We start from the raw sequence: 21545 nt of genomic DNA, 5'->3' as shown, positions 1-21545 counted from the left end.
GCCATGGACTTGCGACCTATCGTATTTACCCGCTCAAAAACTATATTGCTAAATATAACCTTATAATTTGTTATATTTCTATAATCAGGATATATCGAGCTGTTATGTATATAGAATGGCTTGAATATTAAAGAAAAACTAATTACAGATTTTTACTCAACACCAAGTACAAGAGGACAAGGACAACGTGACACTTATGGGACATGAGACGGGCCTGCCCGCGAAATTCAAATTTAATTTGGTTTTTCGCAATTTGTAAACTAATACGACTACGTAGTCTTATGGTATCGACTATTCTCACAAATTAGTCGATACTAGAATTAATTTCATAAACTGGACCCTTTCAAGTAAAGATTTTTATATAAACCTGTGAGGATAATACTGCCATTGTCGCAGTTAAAATACCATAAGTCTACGTTGTCGTATTAGTTTAAAAATTGCGAAAAACCAAATGAAATTTGAACTTCGCGGGCAGGCCCGTCTCATGCCCCTTAATATTAGGGCCATTCCATATACAATAACTACACGATATACCTACTGTTAATAGAAACAGCAGAAATGTGTGTGCATCTTTTAACTATATTTAGCACTAAATAAATATAGTATTAGAGTAGGTAAACACGATAGGTTGCAAGTCCATTGCCTATCCATGGTTTTTATTATTTCTCTCTGTGGAAACAGGGGTGGCTTACCCTATTTCTCATTCAGTTCAAATCAGATAAAACTTACTGAGTTTTGACATGTTCAACATGGGCATTCTCTAAAATTGGGGAGATTTTATTTGGCATCTGGCATCCTTTGTTCCACAGTCACGCCCTCTTTCAATGTCATTCAAGTGCAAAAAGATCCTTGTCGTACTTCTAAAGGTGTTCGCAAGTGAGAGAGACAGAAAATCTGACAGATAATTTCAGTGTCAGCGGTCAGCGTCAGTGTCACCTGTCGGTTGCTGTCAAGTCACAATCACAAGTGTGAAGTGGCAAAAGTCAAAACAATACTTTTTGTGTACTTGTGTAGGGATTGCGAATGGCAATGCTATCACTTTTTATTGTAATTTGTAGTTGTTAAAGCGCTTTTTAAATCAATTTCATCCGTATAATCTGAATAATATACATCAGTCAGTATAAATTCGAACCTGGAACAAATTACTATGGCTATCACTAGACAACTTTTAAATTATACGAAACTATTTACAGTTTCAAAGGTAAGTTTTGTTTTGATTAATAATTTTATATTCGCAGTTCGAAACGAAATTATTACTAAGTAAAATTTTATTCGGTACTATATGCCTGGCATGCGGTTGCAATGCAACTCCGGTGCTCTATTTAATTTCACTATGCTACACTATGCCTTCACGCAAGTGCCGACATTATATTTTTATGTACCGCCGCGCTTGCAATAAACGCCCAAGTTGTTAGCCACCCTTTGTTTGTCCCTCCGGAAGTCTCTAGGAGGTACCACAGATATATTTTTACCTGTGGTGCCTCCGAGGAATACAATGCTGCCAAATGGTACTTCCTCCTGTAGTCCCTGGAAAGTACTGTCCTTCGGAGAAAATACACTGCTAGCAAATTAAAATGTAACAGTTAAGTCTTTCAAAAGTATGAAGTATTTATAAAAAAACTTTTTTACAAAAACAACAATCAATTTCCAAGATAGACGCTACAAGGTGTAGGTATAAGTTTCAGAACTCAGTGAGAATTTTTTAATAGATATGTATAGATTAGTAACTGAGGTTCTCACACAAAGGGTTCCCTAACCATCATACAACACTAATTTTTTTGTCATTTAATCACAAATTTATGGTTTTCAGATTTTTGCATTTACTTGTGCTATAAGACCTACCTACCTGACAAATTTCATTATTCTAGGTCAACAGGAGGTACCCTATAGGTCTCTTGACAGACACAGACAGACAAAAAAGTCATCCAATGCAGGGCACTACAGACCCTGTATCTCTTTGACCGCTGCCGATCTATTGTGATCGCCTATAAGGGTTCCTTTTTTTCTTTTGAGGTATGAAACCCTCAAAAGGATAAAAATCTGTCTGAGTACAAGTTGAAATATTCTGACTGATACAGTTTGCCATACTTATATAAAAATTGTCTTTTATCTCAGATAACATGCACCTCATACAGTACAATAAACAGAAGTAAAATTTATAGTGATATAAATGAAGCAGTAAAAGACATTAAGGATGGCTCTAAGCTGTTGGTTGGTGGATTTGGACTGTGTGGAATACCCGAGAATCTTATCAAAGCATTAAATAACAAGCCAGTTACAGGACTCACTGTCGTCTCAAATAATGCAGGTGCAATATAATATTATTAGTTAGGGTTAGGGGCTTTAGGGTTCCCGCACAAATGTAATACAGCTTTTAAAAAATAAATGAGAGATGCTATGTTATGTGGTCTACATGATGTTCCAGTATGATATGAGTCTTTGCACTTACACTTATCAATGATATTGCAGCATGAGGTTACTTGTCAATGAATCACACTAATATTTTAAAGGCCGAAGTTTGTGTGTATGTTTGTTATTCTTTCATGCAAAACTACCGGATGTATTTGGCTGTAATTTAGAATGAAGATAGATTATACCCTGGATTAACTCATAGGCTATTTTTGATCCTGCAAAGTTAAAGAGTTCCTACGCTACGCTTCAGCTAGTAAAGAATAAAAACATGCTTATGCACTTCCATATTGTGCCATTTGCTTGTGTTGCATGTCTGTTATAATTTTTTGTCTGAAGTCAACCCTCATCTCTTGTTTTTCCCTTAGGTGTTGATGATTTTGGCTTAGGTGTATTGCTTAAGAAGAAACAAATTAAAAGAATGATTGCATCATATGTTGGAGAAAATGCAGAGTTTGAGAGACAATACTTAAGTGGAGAATTAGAAGTAGGTTTACAATTATTTATTTAGAGCTATTTAGTAAAGTTATAATGATTTATAATTGTTTTATATACTGGTAACATATAATATTAGTAAAAGCATGTAGGTATCTAATATAAATAATAAATTATTGTTTCAAAAGTTGGTGGTTTAGAGCCATAATAGCAGTGTTTACACTAGTTAAAATAGCTCAATACTAACACTTCATTATGACTTGTGACCTGCCAGTTAATACTTTGATATCTACCTAAATGCTCCTGCATTGCCTGGAAATTAAATACTTATTTGTTAATTTAAACAGGTGGAACTGACACCACAAGGAACACTAGCTGAAAGGATAAGAGCTGGAGGTGCTGGTATACCTGCTTTTTTCACTCCCACTGGTTATGGGACTTTAATTCATGAAGGTGGTGCTCCTATTAAGTACACTAAGGAAGGAAAGGTACAAAGTGTAAATATTATACAGGAGATTTTTTAATAGAATTTTCAATATTTTCAGCCTCAATAGCTCAATGGTTATAGGAGTGGACTGGAATCTGAAAGGTTGACGGTTCAAACCCTTCCCGTTGCACTATTGTCGTACCCATTCCTAGCACAAGCTTTACCCTTAGTTGGAGGGGAAAGGGGAATGTTAAGTCATGATTCAAATGGCTAATATTCTTTAAAAAAAATAAAAAAATTTGCATGTAATGTGGCTCTTATTTCATCAATGTGAAATGTAGAGTATTATGGAAGTGTGTTTTCACTTTATTCAGTGCCTTATAGTAAGCAGTATGTGGTGGCTAATTCTGTTGTACACAATCTGTAAACTAAGCTGAAAGGGCAGGTCTACATGTATTGCGATCCCTTTTATAAATAGTCCTTGCAGTAAAAGATAGAATTTTAGGCCTGGCCATTTTAAGAGATTGTGTACAAAATTGGTATTCACTACAGAATTATTGTCAGGTAGACAATTGTTATAAATATTAGCTTAGAAGTGAACTTAGAAGTTAAGTATTTACTGTATATAGCCTAGAAAATATATTGAAAAGAATTGTTAAAATAACTTGGCAACTTTATAACTCGTCTTCCAAAGGCTCAAGTTTGAAGTTACAATCTGTAATTGCTGACTCCTTGTACAATAAATGATTGAAATTATTGTGCTCCCAAAATGACCACATTCGAATTTATTTTAGATAGAAATAGCGAGTTCCGCCAGGAATGTCCAACAATTCAATGGAAATAACTACATAATGGAGGAAGCCATCACGGGGGATTTTGCGTTAGTCAAAGCGTGGAAAGCTGACAAGTATGGCAATTTGATATTCCGAAAAAGCGCTCGTAACTTCAACCCAGCTATTTGCAAAGCTGCAAGAATCACTATCGCCGAAGTGGAAGAAATAGTAGATGAAATTGAACCAGATGTTGTGCATGTTCCATCAATTTTTGTACATCGAATTATTTTGGGTGAGAAATACGAAAAACGCATTGAACGAAGAACAACCAGTCAGCCCAAAGAGAGCAAAGGAAATAAACCTTCTGATGCCATGAGGGAAAGAATAATAAGAAGAGCAGCCTTAGAATTCAAAGATGGCATGCATGCGAACTTGGGAATTGGTAAGTTAACAATTTAGTAATTTAAGTTTTGAGAACGTTTTAAATTCCAATCTAGTTTTCAGTAGTGGGATTATCTGACACCTATTATATTCTCTACGACATAATATTGTCACATGGGAACACAATATTATACATACCTGCCTATCTGATTTTTTTTTGAAGAATTGAAAAGAGCAACCGCCGAGTTTCTTGCTGGTTCTTCTCGGTAGGAACGGCATTCCGAACCAGTAGTAAATTATTTGACGATTCAAAAGCACTTGTAAAAGTCTATTTGAATAAAAATCTATTCTATTCTATTTTTCAAAGAAATATTAGTTAACTAAGTAGTAGTTTTTTTTTACTTTTTTTGTTTCAAGTTCATCTTTTTAATTTGTTTCAATCATTTTGGCTCAAGCGTTTATTTAATTTTAGGGATGCCGATGCTTGCTAGCAACTATGTCCCGAAAAATGTAAAAATTCTGTTGCAGTCTGAAAACGGGATTCTCGGTCTCGGACCGTTGCCTAGCGAGAAGGAAATTGACGCCGATCTAATTAATGCTGGCAAAGAAACCGTCACCGTCCTTCCTGGTAAGTGAGTTAAATACTACAATCTTTATATTTTGTCGCCCCAATAACTTAATAATTAAACAGCTGAAACTGAGATCCAAAAGCTCGTAAGTTTCAATGCCACCCGGTGGAGCACAAGCGTTATGCTCAGAGAAGTCAAAGAAGAAAGTATATTATGTTTACTTATTATTCTCTAATATGTATTATTTAATACGATGTACTAACAATAAACTATTCACGATAGTAGATATACAGGATTTAAAGGTAGGTATTTGATGAGGCCTGTCATTTCGCTCGTAAAAATTGCTTTTTTGCGATATAAAAGTAATCTATCTTCGCTCCCGGGATGTAAACTGTCCATGTACCAAGTTTCGTCATAATCTATTATTGGCTGAGCCGTGAAAAAGAGCAGACAAAGAGTACAGTCACACTTTCACGTTTATGATACTAATATGTACCTATTATGTATTATAATTAAATAATAATACACTAATTAGCTGATAAAATCAGACTGTCTTTCATTATGATTTAGTAGAAGTGTAGATTTTTTTGGAATAAGCTAAAAAACGGATTATTCTTTCGTATTTTACCACTATTCACTTATTAATTTTCGTAGCCTATTTATTATTCATTTATACCTACTCGCTGTATTTTCAACAAACGTTCTTCGCCTATCTATACTATTTAAATTATTAGTTGTATTTCTAAGTAGGATAACTAGTTTACAACCTTGCTATGGCTTTGTCTTATCTGCCTGTTTGTCATTATCTCTGATTCTGTAATAATATGTTTACATAATAAGCCGACATTTCGTTTTTAATTTTTTTAAACAAAACGTAGTATGGATAGTAAATAATTTACCACATTTTCATGAAAGATGTCCGAGGAACCACAATCTGCCCCCGCTGCGTATCTTTCCCTTTATTATCATCATCATCAACCTATAGACGCCCACTACTGGACATATTAAGTATCTTGTCATACGCCACGGTCTTACGCCACCGAATCCAGTGGCTCCCTGCGATACGATTGATTTCTGTCGACTTTCCGAGGGGTCTGCCAACGGTCGCTTTCGAGTGCCAGGTAGCCATTCTATAAGCACCCTGATACTACAGTATACAATGTCTATCGGTTTTTCGAACTATTTGCCCTGCCCCATTGCCATTTAAGCTTCGCAACCCGTTGATCTGTGTCGGTTACTCTGGGTCTTCTACGGTTCTCTTCATTTCTGATTTGATCACGTATTTAACCTCCAAATATAAATATCCATCATCCGTTTCGTGACTCTGAGCTTTCTTATTTGTGACCCATAGATAGATAGCAATAGCGACAATGTTTCGAATCCACAATATTATGTTATCTCTGGCAAGTGGCAACACTTTCTTTGCTCATCTCAGGCGAAACCGGGAGGCTTCCCATGAAGCGATAGCGCTTAGATCGAATGTTGTAAAATGTAAATGATCGCTTAAGTATCAGTGTAACATTCCAGAATGAAGCAAACAATCCTACGCAATATTGCGTATTAGATACCGGTTTTGAATTATGGCTTCACTATAGCATTTTCATTATCATTTATTACTTCAACACTGCCTTGCCCTTTAATTTGCATTTCAAAATACAAACAATAGGTACTTTGTGAATATAAGTACCTAATAAGGATTTGTAACTAAAATTAATTAACGAATCGGAAAAAAACCCCTTAACATTAGAAAATGTTTAACTGAAACTGATATTTATTCGAACTTTCTCTAAGAGAGAGTTTGTGTATATGTGGAGGTTAATCTCCAAAGCCACTGCACTCTGTACCTATTTGAAAAATTCTTACACCATTTGAATGGTACTTTATTCCAGACTAGAGACTCGCCCCGCCTTCGCACGCGTAGCTTATTGAAATTTTCATAGGGATCTCTAATTTCTTTGAAAATAATATAATTGAAAGTACAAATAAATATAGCCTATGTTACTCAGGAATAAAGTTGCTTTCTACAGGTGAGAGAATTTTCAAAATCGGTTTAGTAGTCCCAGAGATTACCCCTACAAACAAACTTACAAACTTTACCTCTTTATATAGTTTATTATTATTAGTATAGATGGTTGGATATAGGCTATAAGACAAGATATACCTACCTAATATAACCTAGGCGATGTTGGGGCGGGCCGCTAGTATTAAGTATCATTTTTATTCCTATTTTATCGTCATAGAATATATTTCACAGAATCTTCTTTTCATATTTTTAGGCATCCGTACCTACCTCAAAAGATAGGTAGGTAATTTCTTATCAGTGCATTAAGTTTTTATTGTACATATATTTTTTGCAGGAGCCTCGTTTTTCTCATCGGACGATAGTTTCGCGATGATAAGGGGCGGACACATTGACCTCACTATACTCGGGGCCATGCAGGTCTCTCGGTTTGGTGATTTGGCCAACTGGATGATTCCCGTAAGCACTATAGTCTCATTTTTGAATCTACCTATGTATAGAAACTGCTTTCTATGGTACAAGATTGATTATAAAACAGTATTCTTTGCATAAAATATATTTTAGCAATCCAAGTTTTTACTAAGATCGCAACGCAAAACAAGTACCTTCTCCAATCTGAAGTTGCAAGTTGCAACATGGCGCTTTGCTCATGTTAACGCGTAACCCATAGACTAAGAATTAAATAGGTACTCAAACCTGACTGAGATCGTTCAATGCGTAGTTATAAGCCTCGTCACTCGTGTTGTTCAGATTGGACTACATACTTACTTATTTGTTTTGCGTGCACTAAGTATATTATTAATATCAAAAATCATTACCTAGCTATACCTACTTCCACTCTAATATTATAAATACGAAAGTATCTTCTGTCTTTCTGTCTGCCTGCCTGCAAGCTTTTCACGGCCCATCCGTTTAACCGATTTTGATGAAATAAGTCTCGGAAAATCAAAGAGTTCCTTCGGGATCTTTAAAAATTTAAATCCACGCGGACGAAGTCGCGGGTATCATCTAGTCTACCATAAAGATTTATCTAATTTAAGTAAGGGGAAATCATGTTTGGGATGCCTAATATAAAAATATTTCTAGGGTAAAATGGTAAAAGGCATGGGAGGCGCGATGGACCTAGTATCGGCACCGAGGACGAAAGTTATAGTCACTATGGAACACGCTGCGAAAAACGGCGCCCATAAGATTCTGCCCGAGTGCACGCTGCCATTGACGGGGAAAAATTGCGTCGACATGATCATCACTGAAAAGGTATGCACCAAACTCATTCATTTTACTACTAGCTGATGCCCGCAGCTTCGCCCGCGTGGATTGGTCAGATTCCCTGCAGCATCAGGATCGAGGAGTTGGACTCCAAATTTATTATGAAACAATGTCGCAAAGTTTCTCTATCGATTAAAAAAAAAACTACGCAAATCGGTTCAGAAATGTCGGAGATTTCGGTGTACATAGGTAGAAAAACACAACTCCCTTTTTGAAAGTCGGTTAAAAAAGTAGCCTATGTTACGCCCTGGTCAATCCTCAACTTGTCTGTGAAAATCCCGTCAAAATCGGTTCAGCCGTTCCGGAGATTAGCCTTTTCAAACAGACAGACAGACAGAAAGACAGACAGACAGACAGACAAAAATTTTAAAAACGTGTTATTCAGTGTTGGTATCGTTCAAATAACCATATGAGCTTAATATGAGGTAGTTATTTCGAAATTACAGACAGACACTCCAATTTTATTTATTAGTATAGATATTCGGTAAGATTAGTACAAGTTTGCACATGTCGACAACGTTGATAGATTTCGACTGTCGAAACATTATAACGTCAGAGTAAAATTGACTTTAGATGCCCTGTTTCAAGATTCGAGTTTATCTTTAATTCTACAGCTAGCGCCGTAACATAAAATCAGTATAGAGAGATCGCTGCAACCGATTTATACATATTTTATAATAAATTTGCAATATTTATGCATATTTTATACTAAATATGTACTTTGTTTGAACGAATATGTAAATTATTATTTTACTGTCACGTTGACCTTTAAAATAAAATTATTGCACGACTTTAATAGTAAATACTTCAACTGTACTATGTGGGTTAGGTTTCATCTTAATATACATGCATGTAAACGGGGGGCTAAATCAGTGATCGAATGTATACAACATTTAGGCAAGTATATGTAAATCAATCACGAAAAATCAATGACTTCCCAGAGGAATTTTAAAAACCTATGTATATCTACGGGAACGAAGTCGCGGGCATATCAGTTAGTAAAATATAACGCTGGAATAACTAGGATTGGCAAGTAATAATATTATATGTTTTATTTTTAGTGCGTATTCGAAGTTGACAAAGAAAATGGCCTCACTTTAACTGAATTGGCTGACGGGGTGACCATGGAAGACGTGCTGGTAAGCACGGGCTGTGAGTTCAACGTTGCTCCCAAGATAAAGAAAATGGGTGACGTCACTCAAATTGACACTGAGTAAACAGTTCGCAGATTGCCATATAATTAACAAGTAAGGAAAGTTTTGTTAAGGGGCATGAGACGGGCCTGCCCGCGAAATTCAAAGTTAATTTGGGTTATTCGCAATTTGTAAACTAATACGAGAACGTAGGCTTATGGTATTTTATATGCGACAATGGCAGTGTCATCCTCATAGGTTAATATAAAAATCTTTACTTGAAAGGGTCCAGTTTAAGAAATTAATAAAATTCTAGTACCTATCGACTATTCTCACAAATTAGCCTACGTTCTCGTATTAGTTTACAAATTGCGAAAAATCAAATTAAATTTGAATCTCGCGGGCGGGCCCGTCGTTTCCACCTTAAAGCCAGACCAGAAACATAAAAAAACTTGCCCTGGGGGCGCCACTAGTATATTATGATATGCAGGGTGTAACCAGAATTAACGTAAAGGTATTACTACTACCTTAACACAATCCAATGCCAATAACCATATTTTGCCTTATCTTGTAGTTTTAGTGATTTGGTATTTTTCAAACCCGCACTGTATAGCGTGCAAAACTCGGGTCAGTGCTCCACCTACGATGTGGCATTGACTTCGAGTGACCTATTTACGGAACGTTCGTTGACCTCTAGATGTTTTATTTGTAATATGTTGTGAACTATTAAAAAATACAGGATATTTTAAAAAAATCCGTAGTTTTTTTATGGTATCGTATCTATCAGTAATCATCAGTACGGTCACCTGTCTTCGTTTTTGCTAGCGTTCTGGTTACTCTCTTTATGGTGAATAAGTTTAAGGTCTTGTATAAATAAGTTCCACGGGTTTTCCACAATATGTCGAGGTATATTATATTCCTGGTCTGGCTTTAACGTGTTATTTCGGAAATGTTATTGTGTCCGACAGCTGCATTTGCGCGTGGTATTGTACAAATTCGATCTAAGAATTTAAAATCAAATAATAATATGTACAGTTAGACGAAATATTATGTAAGTATTAATAAACAAGCATAGCCATTGTCAGGAATTATTTGACGCTGTATCAGGGGTCGATACAATTTTTTATCCTGAAGCGGCGCAGGCATTTTCTTTTATCCTTAACTTCTAAATAATGTTTTCTTGTTAAAAATTATGGGGTTTTTTTTTTAATAATTATTATGATTAAGTTGACGTTTACTAAGTTTACAGACTTCATGTTTATTGCATGATTGCATGTGCTTGCACTACTCATGTAAAGTATAGTTTTGTAAGTTAAATTGATTTATTTTAATATTCCGCTATACAAAATGTAACTATTTTTATATTTTTTGTTATAAACGTTCAATAAAAGAGTTTATTGAAAATCAAATTGTTTTAATATGTATAGCAACTGTGACATAGAGAAAGTGATATAATTTTTAATTTTACAATAATTGTCACCATTGTGACAGTCCCATATGGTGCCATACATTAACCTTTTTTATTTTACATGCTTGTCAATATATCAATATCAATGATAGTGCAATAAAGTAACAAAAGCAAAACTTGGAAATTGCTTAAGTTTACGTAACCAAAAAAGAACTTTTCCATAATGACTAATGAAAAGTTGAACCACCCAATGTTAGTTTGGGCTGCCTGTATATTATTATGGTTCATATCAATATTTTCGATATGTTGGTCCTTACTTCTATTCTGTGGTATGTTTTCATTTCTAAAGAATTTTTATTGTTCGGCGAGGGTATATAATTCACTAACATTCGGTAAGTAAACGCATCCAGCGGGGGTAATTTGGGAATTTATAATTAATTTCTTATCTCTGGTCTGATCCGGTGGGAGACTACGGCCGTGGCTAGTTACCACCTTACCGGCAAAGCCATGCCGCTAAGCGATTTAGCGTTCTGATACGATACTGAGTAGAAACTGATAAGGGGTATAGATTTTAATAAAACTGCCGTATCCCTTCCAAGTTAGTCCGCTTTCATCTTAAACTGCATCATCACTTACCACCAGGTGAGATGGTGTGGCTATAAATGGAGGAAAAAACTTATCTACTGTTTTAAATATGTTGAGATTACAATATTTATTTGGCACGTAGGTACTTACAATGATATTTGTGTATGTTGTGTAATGTGTACTTACTACAGAATAAATCGCTTCATACTTTATCTTGTTGCGATAAATTAAGGTCACGTTGAGAGATAAGAAATAATTAGTTCCAAATGATTATGTCGAATAACCTAAATGATATTTGGCGTTAAATTAAAGAAAATGAAATTAAAGAATTAAGTAAATCTATTAAATAATTTAAAGCATAATAATTTGCTCCTTATATGAATAGGTAAGTAAATGCCCACAAAATATAGTGATTTAGGCAAATTGCTATAGGATCTAACGTCTGCCCAAAAATAAAAACTATTTACTAGGTAGGTAGGTTTATTCTTGATTTTTAGACGGATAATAATTGTCCTAAAATGGCTGATTTACGTGTATTTCATTTACTTTTGTCTCTGGTTTTAATTCTTGTACATATGCAAACTAATGTTATTCAGCTTTTCCGCCAGTTGCCCTAGTTAATGTGGAACCGGTTGGAAAGTGAGCGTTTAACAAGCATATCTAATGTTTCTAATGTAAAAAAAAATCTCAACCTGCTATCGTATTCGTTCTAACATAGGTACTTATTATTTGAATATCCTCAGCTATCGGAGACGTATTAATATTAACTGGCACAGATGTGGTGAACGCGCTTGTACTTCTCTTAGGCATAATAATGCTGCCAGTTAACCTCTACATTATTTATGCTGTTGCCAAAGGCGAAGAGATCGAGTTGCGTAAACAGTTTATTTACCTATCTAATAAATTGCTCATACTCATGATCAACCATTACCGACCCACTATAACCCACTGTAACCTAAATCCTTCTCACTCTGAGAAGAGACCCTCTTCTCAGAGTGAGAAGGACTTAGGTCTGCCACGCCGGCCCAATGCGGATTGGCAAACTTCACACCTTTAGAACATGGAGAACTCTCAGGCATGCAGGTTTCCTCACGACGTTTTCCTTCACCGTTAAAGCACGTGATATTTAATTGCTTAAAACGCACATGACCGAAAAGTTAGAGGTGCGTGCCCGGGATCGAACCCCCGACTTCCGATTAGGAGCCGGACATTCTAACCACTAGGCTATCCCAGCTTATACCTTATATACAGCCTAATAAATTGCTATAAAGGCGTAAATAGAATTGTTGAGATAAGTGCTTTCAATTTCAAACAGATTTTGATAGAACTTGAAGACTGACTTTATAGGTAGGTAGTTGCTCATGTATAGTCCGCGCCAGTTTTATAGTCGTCGTAGACGCGTCGCAATAGCATTTTTAGGCGTCAGTGGGGCGCGCAACGCGAGGGAGCAGAGCAAACCAGCCCGCGCGCCGCGCCACACCCTACGTTCACCATCTGCCATACCATACCAGTACCATACAGTACTGATATGGTACAGTTTGAGTACCATATTAGTACACCAGCACAGGAGCGCGTGGAACAATTACCTGCGCACAATGGATCGTAGGTCATGTACGCGTACCTATTCGTATTAGATAAAGAGTATGAGATATGAGTAAAGCACGAGCCACACAAGATTTCGGCACTGGATCTCCCGTGGATTTTGTAATAAAAAATAATATGCTTATGAAATTAAGATTTATTTCCCTTCCAGCGTCAAAGCTAAAATAATATGCTGTCAATTGCGCTTCTGCTTCTATTGGATAATACTTATAAATATAGTTGGCGTAGTTTTCTGTGTCCAAAGTATTTGTAATAGTTATGAGATTACTACGAATCCCATTATCACAAGTATGAAGATGTACAGAGCAACGGCAAAGCACAAGCGATTCATAGATAACCTGCAGTGGTCGTTAGGATGTTGCGGCGTAAGTATTACCAAAGGTGTAGACACATAGGTACGAGTAACTGTGTCGTTGTGTCGTGATATGGCAGGCGATCGAAGTTAAGAATTTATCACGCTAACGTCTGTGATGCTCCGGCGCGCTGAAATTCAAAGCTTCAAGGTGCGCTCCGACCAGTCGATCAATTCACATCACATAAATGTGCCTGTAGCTTCATCAAATGAGCTAAATGAACAAAAAACAATTTTAGCTGAATTCGTATAAAGATTGGTTCAAATATGATTGGCATGACAAAGTTCGCGATTATGAGTGGAGCCCTCCGAATTCAAGGGATGTGAGATCATTAAATGATTCTAAGGAAGAAACTGATAGCGTTCCATTGAGGTAAATTGTTTAATTTTTTATTAATGTGTAAGATGCACACAATAAATGTGTCGAGGAGTATTGAATGCGACAAAAGTCGATCGGAATACATGATTATCTTCTGCATAGGTACCTAGGTAGTTACTTATTAATGCTAAGTTATTTATGATTAGTTGCTGTAAAAGCGGATCTTGTGTATCGAGTTTTCTGGAAGAGCTGGGCACCGAGTCGATAAACACAGAGGGATGTATCAATATGGTACATCGTATCATCAAAGTATTTATGTGTGCTCACATTCTTATGTTCGTCATTATTATAGTGTTGGAGGTGAATTGTTGCTTTAAGTATCTATAGAATACAAGATAATATTTAATGTAAAAATTCGTGATACCGTAAACTCTTAGGGCCAGGAGGCAGCACTATTGTGTTTTGGTATGTTGTAAATTGTAGCAATGCAATCTGGTGCATTTCTCGACCAATCGCATTGCGCCCGAGCTAAAAGCATCGCATCAGTTTATTGTGAACATTTTCATAAAATAAAATGTAGGTATGTGGTATGCTCCCGATATTCGCCTGTTGCGTTATAAATTACAACAAGCCACGACTCAATTAGTGTGTTTGCACCTTTATGATCTGGCGTCTACTTAACAGTATCTACCTACCAGTTCCTGCTACAAACCTGCGTATTACTTAAGTACCTAACAAATGCAAAATGAATACCTGCACTTACAAAGTTACAACAAGGTAGTTAGTTAAGTACCTACGCCATAGGTACCCACTTAATACTCTCTTGGTAGGTACACGTCGAAGATTCGAACTCGGCTTTAAGGGACGTCGCCCACGACGACTTTGTAGCGATACAGCTACGCGTATCTTGAACGCGATTCTGAATCACGACAATAGCGATAAAAATTGCAGGTAAATGTACCTACACGGGCTAGCAACGCATTGTTACTGTATCGCCATCTTTTTGCGGGCTGTATAGCGATCGGTGGGCGATCTCCCTAAGTCCCCTCCTATCTAAGCGTTGAGCAACCTAAACCTATTATTGAAAAAAACTTAGAAAGCATTTTGTAAGTATATAGTCCGTACAAAATGAGAACTCACTAGCCATTTAAACTGTGTCAACTGTCATGTGGAAAGTACGGTTGACCAGGCTAAGAACTCACGGAGCGATTTTCACCCGCGCCCGCTGCGGTAGCGGGCCCGCAGCTCCTGTAGAATACAGATATGTATGTAAAACTGAGTGGCACATTTCACGACGCGGTTTACGGCCGCGTCGGGCGCGGTTGCTCGCGGCGCCCGCTGCACCGGCGGGCAACTTGTAGAATCGCGCGGGTCGCGGTCAGCCGCAGCCTCGGCGGGTAGCTACCGCACACTCTGCGATCGCTTGGCGGGCGACCCGTCTTGCAACCGCCCGTCTGGCGATAATCGGCCGCCAAGCTTGCGGGCGATAATCGCAACCGTGGCGGCTGCGTTACCGCACAAAACTCCGGTCTCGTGAGTTTTGAAAAGTTTTCAAAATTCCGCCATCGTGGCGGGCGCGGGTGAAAACCGCTCCGTGAGTTCTTAGCCAGGGGCATGAGACAGGCCTGCCCGCGAAATTCAAATTTAATTTGGTTTTTCGCAATTTGTAAACTAATACGACAACGTAGGCTTATGGCATTTTAATTGCGACAATGGCAGCATCATCCTCACAGGTTTATATAAAAATCTTTACTTGAAAGGGTCCAGTTTAAGAAATAAGCTCTAGTATCGACTAATGTGTCAGAATTAGTCGATACCACAGCTCATGCCCCGTACAAGGCCCCGTAACTAAAAATAAAATCGTACTTTTGACATGACAATTGACACAAAGTTAAAATGCCGAGTTAGATCTCATTTTGTACGCATTATATCTAACTTTTTTTAATATGTAATATAATATTTTTTGTAGGTATTTTTATTAAAATACACTAAGAACGTTACCAAGAAAAATAAATCGTTTGTCTATAAATACTGCAGCGATCGCTTCAAAAAGACGTTCAATATTAAAAATATAATGCCGGTTAACGACAAGTTTGAGGTTTCCAGTGGTTCATATGAAGAAATTGATTCTATTAACCACCAATATAGCGAAGACCATGATAAGTGAATTCATACACCTTTATGGGATAAAGTCCCCTTTTCCCTTTTGAGATACGGAACCCTAAAATATAAAGCACCATCCAAATTGTGATGAAAAACTCTTCATTCAATTTAAAACACTATTAATAAATAAAATAATTTATTTTTATGTGGAAAGCATGTTAACAGAGAGCGCTTTATCTTATTTTAAAGTGATTAATTTTTTATCAATTTAATGCCACGTTTTTCATTTTCCACTGAACCATTGATTCACAATTTTTGACGATTTCTAAATTACCTGTTGCCTCTGTAGTTATTTTCAATAAACATTGTTTTGAAATTATTAATTCTGTTTTTTATTAATTCACCTAAAGTTACCTATATTGTAGCTCTAAGACTATTTAAAAAAATCTTAGGTACTTGTCCCACCGTCGACGATTAGCGGTAATGATGATTAGAAATAGTGTTGAGCTAAAAACGAGAAACAAGTTGGCAAGCAACGAGAAGCGAGTATGTAATTGATGTCGCTGAGCGAGTGTGCGAGTGATTACTGCGCCCGCGCCGATCACTCGGATGGGCCGCCGAGACATACTAGTTGTTTTTTCTCGTCGCCTGTGGAACAAGCATATAAGGCCTACTAATAATTTAGCTATGAGATTGTGTACAAGCCATAAATGCATTATATACCTATATTTTGTAGATATATTATATAGATAGAGCACTCCTAACACCTACTTATAGCTATCAAACTTCAACTACCAAAGAGAGCGAGAGGTCTGACACCTCACACTCTCACTCGGCAAGTGGGATAGCCATAATTATTATGAGTTTCCATGTCTCATTAGACTAGATTGATACTCAAAGCTCTGACAGATACCACAACCAAAAGAACTGCTCCCCAGTGTGATTCCTAATCACTGCTTAACTTTTTTTAACGTTTTCTTTGTATAAATTTTGCATTACACTGGTAACAGATATAGTAAGGGGCTTCTCCTGAAGTCCAGAGTGAGTCTTCTTCATGTGAGCATTTAAACTATTTTTTCGTGCAAATTTAGCCTGACATAGGCCACAGGAATACGGCTTCTCGCCAGTGTGAGACCGTGTGTGAGCATCCAAAGAACCTTTTTGTGTAAATTTGGCGTGACACACGTCACAGGAATAAGGTTTTTCGCCAGTGTGGCTCCTCATATGAACATCTAGATTACCTTTACATGCAAAAGTGGCCTGGCATAAGTCACAGAAGAACGGTTTATCCCCAGAGTGAATCCTCATATGACGAGCTAAATGGTATTTTTCTCGAAATTTAAGTGGACATATTTCACAGGAATATGGCTTCATGCCAGTGTGAGACCTCATGTGAGCGTTTAAAGTACATTTACGTGCAAAACTGGCCTGACATAAGTCACAGGAAAATGGTTTGTCTCCAGTATGAGTCCTCATATGACCAGTCAAATGGTATTTTTCTCGAAATCTAGCCTGACATAGCTCACAGGCATATGGCTTCTTGCCAGTGTGAGATCTCCGGTGAGCGTCTAAAGTACTTTTATGTGCAAAAGTGGCCTGACATAAATCACAGGAATATGGTTTTTCTCCAGTATGAGTCCTTAAATGGGCATTTAAATGGTGTTTTTTTCGAAATTTAACCTGACATAAATTACAGGAAAATGGCCTGCCACCAGTGTGGCACCTCATGTGTGCAACTAAATAACTTCTCTTTGCACATTTGAACCCGCATATATCGCAACAGTACAGGTTGTTTGTGTCAGCAGCTCTGCTGTGTTGGGGCTGCATACATGTTTTCTGCAAACGAATGCCTGAAAGGGAAAAGGAATATAATTTAAATTAATACTATACTGTTGAACTCATCCTGAGTTTGTAAGTTCCTTGCGAAATGCATATATGTAATTCGTTGGAGCACAGGTTCTAATGATTATGCAGTTGAAATATTAAAGTTAACCCTCTTTATTATACAGCTAATAGCTTTTAATGTCGGATTAGTGGTAAATAATTGGAATGGGTATCAATGTGTAAAACAGGGTATCAACTATCAATGTGTAGAACATAATTAATTATCAGCACAAAACAAAGTTGCGATCGGCATTTGTCTGTGGAAGCTATAACTTCTAGTAGATTTCAATGTGGTGTACACAATTTGCTTATAACATTTCACGAGGAATTTAAAATGGTGTGTGAAAACTAATTTTTGAAGCACACACAAATATTATATTATAGATACACAAAAATATGAACAAGTGACCACCTTTATATCATATCACCATGTTGCCTATTAAAAGGTTGTAGACTGCTGGTTTATAATAATATGAATAATACACTCACATAAGTGTAAAGGATAGTTAAATCCACAGTCCGCCAGGTGGAGCTGGGACAGTCAACTAATTTGCTCTTGCACTTACCGAGTGGTTGAGCACCATCTGCGGTCAAACTAGCTTCAGCTTGAGAATGCTCCAGCTGAAAACAAAATATACAAAAAAGTTGATGTGACCCCGCCACACCACTCACATAAATTAACTGCTTTTAAACATAACATAAAAGCAACACACTTTAATCTGTGTTCTGGGACATCTTGCAGACACCTCTTTGTCTTCAGATCTCTTGATTGCTTGCTGTAACTCAACAACTTCATTGCTCAAAATTGTTTCTGTTTTGATTGGCTTACATATGTTGACATTTTGTTGGTCTAAATCTGAAGGATCTAAGTGTGACTCTTTTTTAGGCACAATAAATTCCTTGTTATCTTCACAGTTAGGCTCAAAAGTGATCTCTAGCTCTTCAAACATTTCCTCCTTAGGGATTAAGAGTTGTTCCTCCATCCTGAAGTGTTTCGTTCAAACTTCAACTCTTACACTAGATAGTTGCACTTGCTTGAGGACCCTGTAAGATCAAATAAGTCATTATGAAGTATCATGCCTTCAAAGGCTGACCGCAATCAATGCGCAAAACTGTACCTACCTACCAAAGTCCCGCTCATCGGCTAGCATCACAGAGATCAGGATTCTGAGCAAGAAAGCAATCGGTGTCTGCTCCTCTTTAAATTAGTAGGTAGGTATCGGGAGCGGGGAGATCTTGCGATCATATTAAAAGCTACAAATATAAAATGAGAATTCCTTTATTTACTATTACCATATATTTATTATTTACAAATTGAAATTACAAAGTACCTACTCTGTGATGAGAATCACAGATAACTTTTTTTTTTCTCTCTTCTGGCTTTACAAAGATTAGCCAATGTCAAGTTTGTAGTTATTTACAAGTTAGGGAAACTATATAAGTATATAAGGATGTACGTCGTCTGTGCCAGCGCTCGCCGACATACGCGCGGCGCCCCTTTAGAGCACTTCGCAGTCAGTTTCACCACCAAAAACACCAGTGAAACACAAAACCGGCAAAAAAACACTCAAAAAAGACAGAGCACGCGCGCCAGCTAACGCCACCACAGACGAAATCCCCAGATAACTATTATACTAGTGAAAACTACAACCACAGACCAACACAAGACCAGCAGTGTTGCCTCTTTAAAACCGTTTGTTGCCGCCATGGTTGCCGCTTTGGCCGCTCTTATCTTGTACATATCCATGTGTCAACTATTTCAGGGAACCTCCATTCTGGTGTTCGCCAATGCCTTCTGTATGTTGTTTGCCGCAAGCGTCTGGCGGTACATACATTAAGGTTACGTCCACAGACCAGGAATCAATTTACTCTTTGGTTACGTGCATTTCTTTGAGTTCTTGAAAAGCTGTTGGCAGCACTGCTCTATCAAATTGTCATCCAATCCAACTTCAAAAATTTTTTTTGGTGGTAGTCGCCAGACTTTATTATTATTCAATTAATAATTATCTGGGTTATAAATTAACAACTGTTACAATTTACATTTTGTTTACTGTAACCGCAAAGAAATCGTCACAACTCATAGGTATGATGATAATATTTACCTAAATAGATGTAACATTTCAATCAATATTCAAACAATCCAATTTACAAAACAATCTTTAATAACAGAAAAATAACTCATATTGCAGGTGACTATGGTTTTCCTAACTATTGCCAATCTAATAAGAGTCCGTGGGCCAGATGAGTTTTGGAGGAAGAGGAAAATTTTCAGGTTAGCTGCACATTTTATTGGCCGTCGCAGAAATTGTTATTCAGTGGCAGTCCGTAACGTACATCGTGCTTTAACATATTCTACGAAAGCTCGGCGATTAAAGAAACAAGATATGAAAGATCTTTGGGACACCCGTATAACAGCAGCATGTGAACAGCATAATATTACAGCATTTTCTTTGAGAGAGGGTTTGGAACGTGCCAATGTCATGTTAGATCGGAAGTCATTGTCTGACTTAGCCGCTTGGGAACCGAAGACATTCGAAAGTTTAGCTGCAGTTGCCAGTCAAAAACTGTACCTCGATGGATTTTTTGATGGAACTGACAAGAAGGCACCTACGGGAAAACACTTGGACCTTAACAATGTTATTTTAGATGATTGGCTTAAAGAAAAGAAATAATTCTTTTAATACTATATTAATAAATCATAGTAAATAGTTTTAGCAATGTTCAAGTTATTATTTTTATGAGTTTTCCAAGTCTTTTTTAAGCTTTTTTGTCAATTCATTCTGCTTTTCCAGTATGTAAAGATTTTCAATTTTTCTTCTCTGTTGCCTTTCCTTATCTCTTATTACTCCTTCATGCATTTTTTCTCTAAAAAGAATTGATTATTAACTGTTAATTCTATTCTCATATTTTTGAAATAAACCTTTCTTTAGTTTCATAGGTAGATTGTTTTCAAAGGTAAGAATAATAGAATCAAGTTATATTATAGTTATAGAACTGACTGACAACACAGATTATAAACGTCATGACTCCTTAGCTTAATAATTTAAGTATATGAACCAAGAAAAGCATAATTACTATTATTCGAAAACATCGATGTATGAAAACAAATCTGTTACAGCAAGTAACATAGTAACTTCAGTCATTGTATAAAACGGAGCTGACTTACAATGTTGGGTCTAGAAACTGGAGATTTTGCAAGTAGGTACCTAGATAGTCTATTAAATAATGACACTCAATATCTAAAGGTTTTCAAGAAAATTCTATGGGGATCATTAATTATACAGAATACCTACCCTAAATACAGAAGACGAAGTCTTAAGCTAGTTAATAATAGAATCATTAAAATAAATAATAGGTTTACAAATAAATACCTATCTGTCTGCTGTTTTATGTGGACATAACTTATAATTCCTATGGTTACAGCACAAGATAATCCTAAAACAATTTTTGAGGTTGTCGACGACATTATTTTAACAATGTACTTACTAGAGTTTAAATTCTAATTATAATTTATTACGAATATTAGATACATTTGATTATAAAAAGGTAAAATACTGAGGAAATTGTTCAAATTGTGCCTTTTATCTGCTATTTATTCGAGAGGCGGGAGGACGAGGTCAATATGTCAATAGTAGTTTTTTTGAACTGGTTTTAAGGCTCTGGATTCTATCTCTTTTGAGCATGCCAATAATAGACAGTAGCAGTGCTGCCAACAGTTAAATGAACTCCACTGTGCACTAGACGGGTCTGCCCGCGAAATTCAAATTTAATTTGGTTTTTCGCAATTTGTAAACTAATACGACAGAGTAGGCTTATGGCATGCTAACAGCGCCAATGGCAGTATCATTTCCCCAGGTTTAAATGAAAACAAAGAAA

The 21545-nt window shown here is 36.7% G+C and overlaps 4 protein-coding genes and 1 long non-coding RNA gene across 6 annotated transcripts; 3 read left to right on the top strand and 2 right to left on the bottom strand.

The window, feature by feature from the left end:
* Positions 1 to 951: 951 nt before the first annotated feature.
* On the top strand, positions 952 to 10006 carry LOC123867235 (succinyl-CoA:3-ketoacid coenzyme A transferase 1, mitochondrial). The gene is made up of 10 exons (XM_045909210.1): positions 952 to 1201; positions 2116 to 2308; positions 2778 to 2896; positions 3192 to 3332; positions 4066 to 4486; positions 4898 to 5053; positions 7352 to 7473; positions 8101 to 8271; positions 9345 to 9548; positions 9842 to 10006. Exons 1-9 carry the CDS (start codon positions 1148 to 1150, stop codon positions 9498 to 9500), a joined length of 1533 nt encoding a protein of 510 aa, XP_045765166.1. The 5' UTR covers positions 952 to 1147; the 3' UTR covers positions 9501 to 9548; positions 9842 to 10006.
* An 899-nt stretch (positions 10007 to 10905) lies between these two features.
* LOC123867243 (tetraspanin-6-like) lies at positions 10906 to 16168 on the top strand. Its single transcript, XM_045909221.1, has 6 exons — positions 10906 to 11153; positions 12153 to 12279; positions 13163 to 13376; positions 13603 to 13736; positions 13889 to 14042; positions 15652 to 16168. Exons 1-6 carry the CDS (start codon positions 11048 to 11050, stop codon positions 15847 to 15849), a joined length of 933 nt encoding a protein of 310 aa, XP_045765177.1. The 5' UTR covers positions 10906 to 11047; the 3' UTR covers positions 15850 to 16168.
* On the bottom strand, positions 15965 to 18983 carry LOC123867238 (gastrula zinc finger protein XlCGF57.1-like). Of its 2 annotated transcripts, none has more exons than XM_045909213.1 (4): positions 18792 to 18983; positions 18383 to 18713; positions 18236 to 18290; positions 15965 to 17635 (listed from the first exon to the last, which is right to left on the bottom strand). In XM_045909213.1, exons 2-4 carry the CDS (start codon positions 18650 to 18652, stop codon positions 16743 to 16745), a joined length of 1218 nt encoding a protein of 405 aa, XP_045765169.1. In that variant the 5' UTR covers positions 18653 to 18713; positions 18792 to 18983; the 3' UTR covers positions 15965 to 16742. The 2 variants fall into 2 exon arrangements, with proteins under 2 accessions (XP_045765169.1, XP_045765170.1); XM_045909214.1 differs by having other exon boundaries at positions 18796 to 18983.
* A 610-nt stretch (positions 18984 to 19593) lies between these two features.
* On the top strand, positions 19594 to 20391 carry LOC123867253 (39S ribosomal protein L20, mitochondrial). Its single transcript, XM_045909232.1, has 2 exons — positions 19594 to 19752; positions 19859 to 20391. The coding sequence occupies exon 2, from the start codon at positions 19865 to 19867 to the stop codon at positions 20339 to 20341; it is 477 nt and encodes a 158-aa protein (XP_045765188.1). The 5' UTR covers positions 19594 to 19752; positions 19859 to 19864; the 3' UTR covers positions 20342 to 20391.
* Positions 20342 to 21379, bottom strand: LOC123867257. Its single transcript, XR_006796367.1, has 2 exons — positions 21156 to 21379; positions 20342 to 20534 (listed from the first exon to the last, which is right to left on the bottom strand). It is a non-coding gene; the product is annotated as an uncharacterized LOC123867257 (long non-coding RNA).
* Between the last annotated feature and the right edge of the window lie 166 nt (positions 21380 to 21545).

This window comes from Maniola jurtina, chromosome 7 (genome assembly GCF_905333055.1).
Source record: "Maniola jurtina chromosome 7, ilManJurt1.1, whole genome shotgun sequence".
In the NCBI taxonomy this organism is placed as follows: Eukaryota; Metazoa; Arthropoda; class Insecta; order Lepidoptera; family Nymphalidae; genus Maniola; species Maniola jurtina.
Note: the sequence above shows the minus strand (reverse complement) of the source record. Positions and strands in the feature narration are given on the sequence as shown.

Excerpts from the sequence above, each read along its gene's own strand:
- LOC123867238 (XM_045909213.1), bottom strand. The coding sequence starts at position 18,652 with ATGGAGGAACAACTCTTAATCCCTAAGGAGGAAATGTTTGAAGAGCTA. Across the intron at positions 18,291-18,382 it reads GTCCCAGAACACAGATTAAA|CTGGAGCATTCTCAAGCTGA; the intron begins GTGTGTTGCTTT and ends TTTTGTTTTCAG. Across the intron at positions 17,636-18,235 it reads AGATGGTGCTCAACCACTCG|GCATTCGTTTGCAGAAAACA; the intron begins GTAAGTGCAAGA and ends TTTCCCTTTCAG.
- LOC123867253 (XM_045909232.1), top strand. The coding sequence starts at position 19,865 with ATGGTTTTCCTAACTATTGCCAATCTAATAAGAGTCCGTGGGCCAGAT.
- LOC123867243 (XM_045909221.1), top strand. The coding sequence starts at position 11,048 with ATGACTAATGAAAAGTTGAACCACCCAATGTTAGTTTGGGCTGCCTGT. Across the intron at positions 12,280-13,162 it reads GCCAAAGGCGAAGAGATCGA|CGTCAAAGCTAAAATAATAT; the intron begins GTTGCGTAAACA and ends TTTCCCTTCCAG. Across the intron at positions 13,377-13,602 it reads GGTCGTTAGGATGTTGCGGC|CTGAATTCGTATAAAGATTG; the intron begins GTAAGTATTACC and ends AAACAATTTTAG.
- LOC123867235 (XM_045909210.1), top strand. The coding sequence starts at position 1,148 with ATGGCTATCACTAGACAACTTTTAAATTATACGAAACTATTTACAGTT. Across the intron at positions 5,054-7,351 it reads AACCGTCACCGTCCTTCCTG|GAGCCTCGTTTTTCTCATCG; the intron begins GTAAGTGAGTTA and ends TATTTTTTGCAG. Across the intron at positions 8,272-9,344 it reads ACATGATCATCACTGAAAAG|TGCGTATTCGAAGTTGACAA; the intron begins GTATGCACCAAA and ends TTTTATTTTTAG.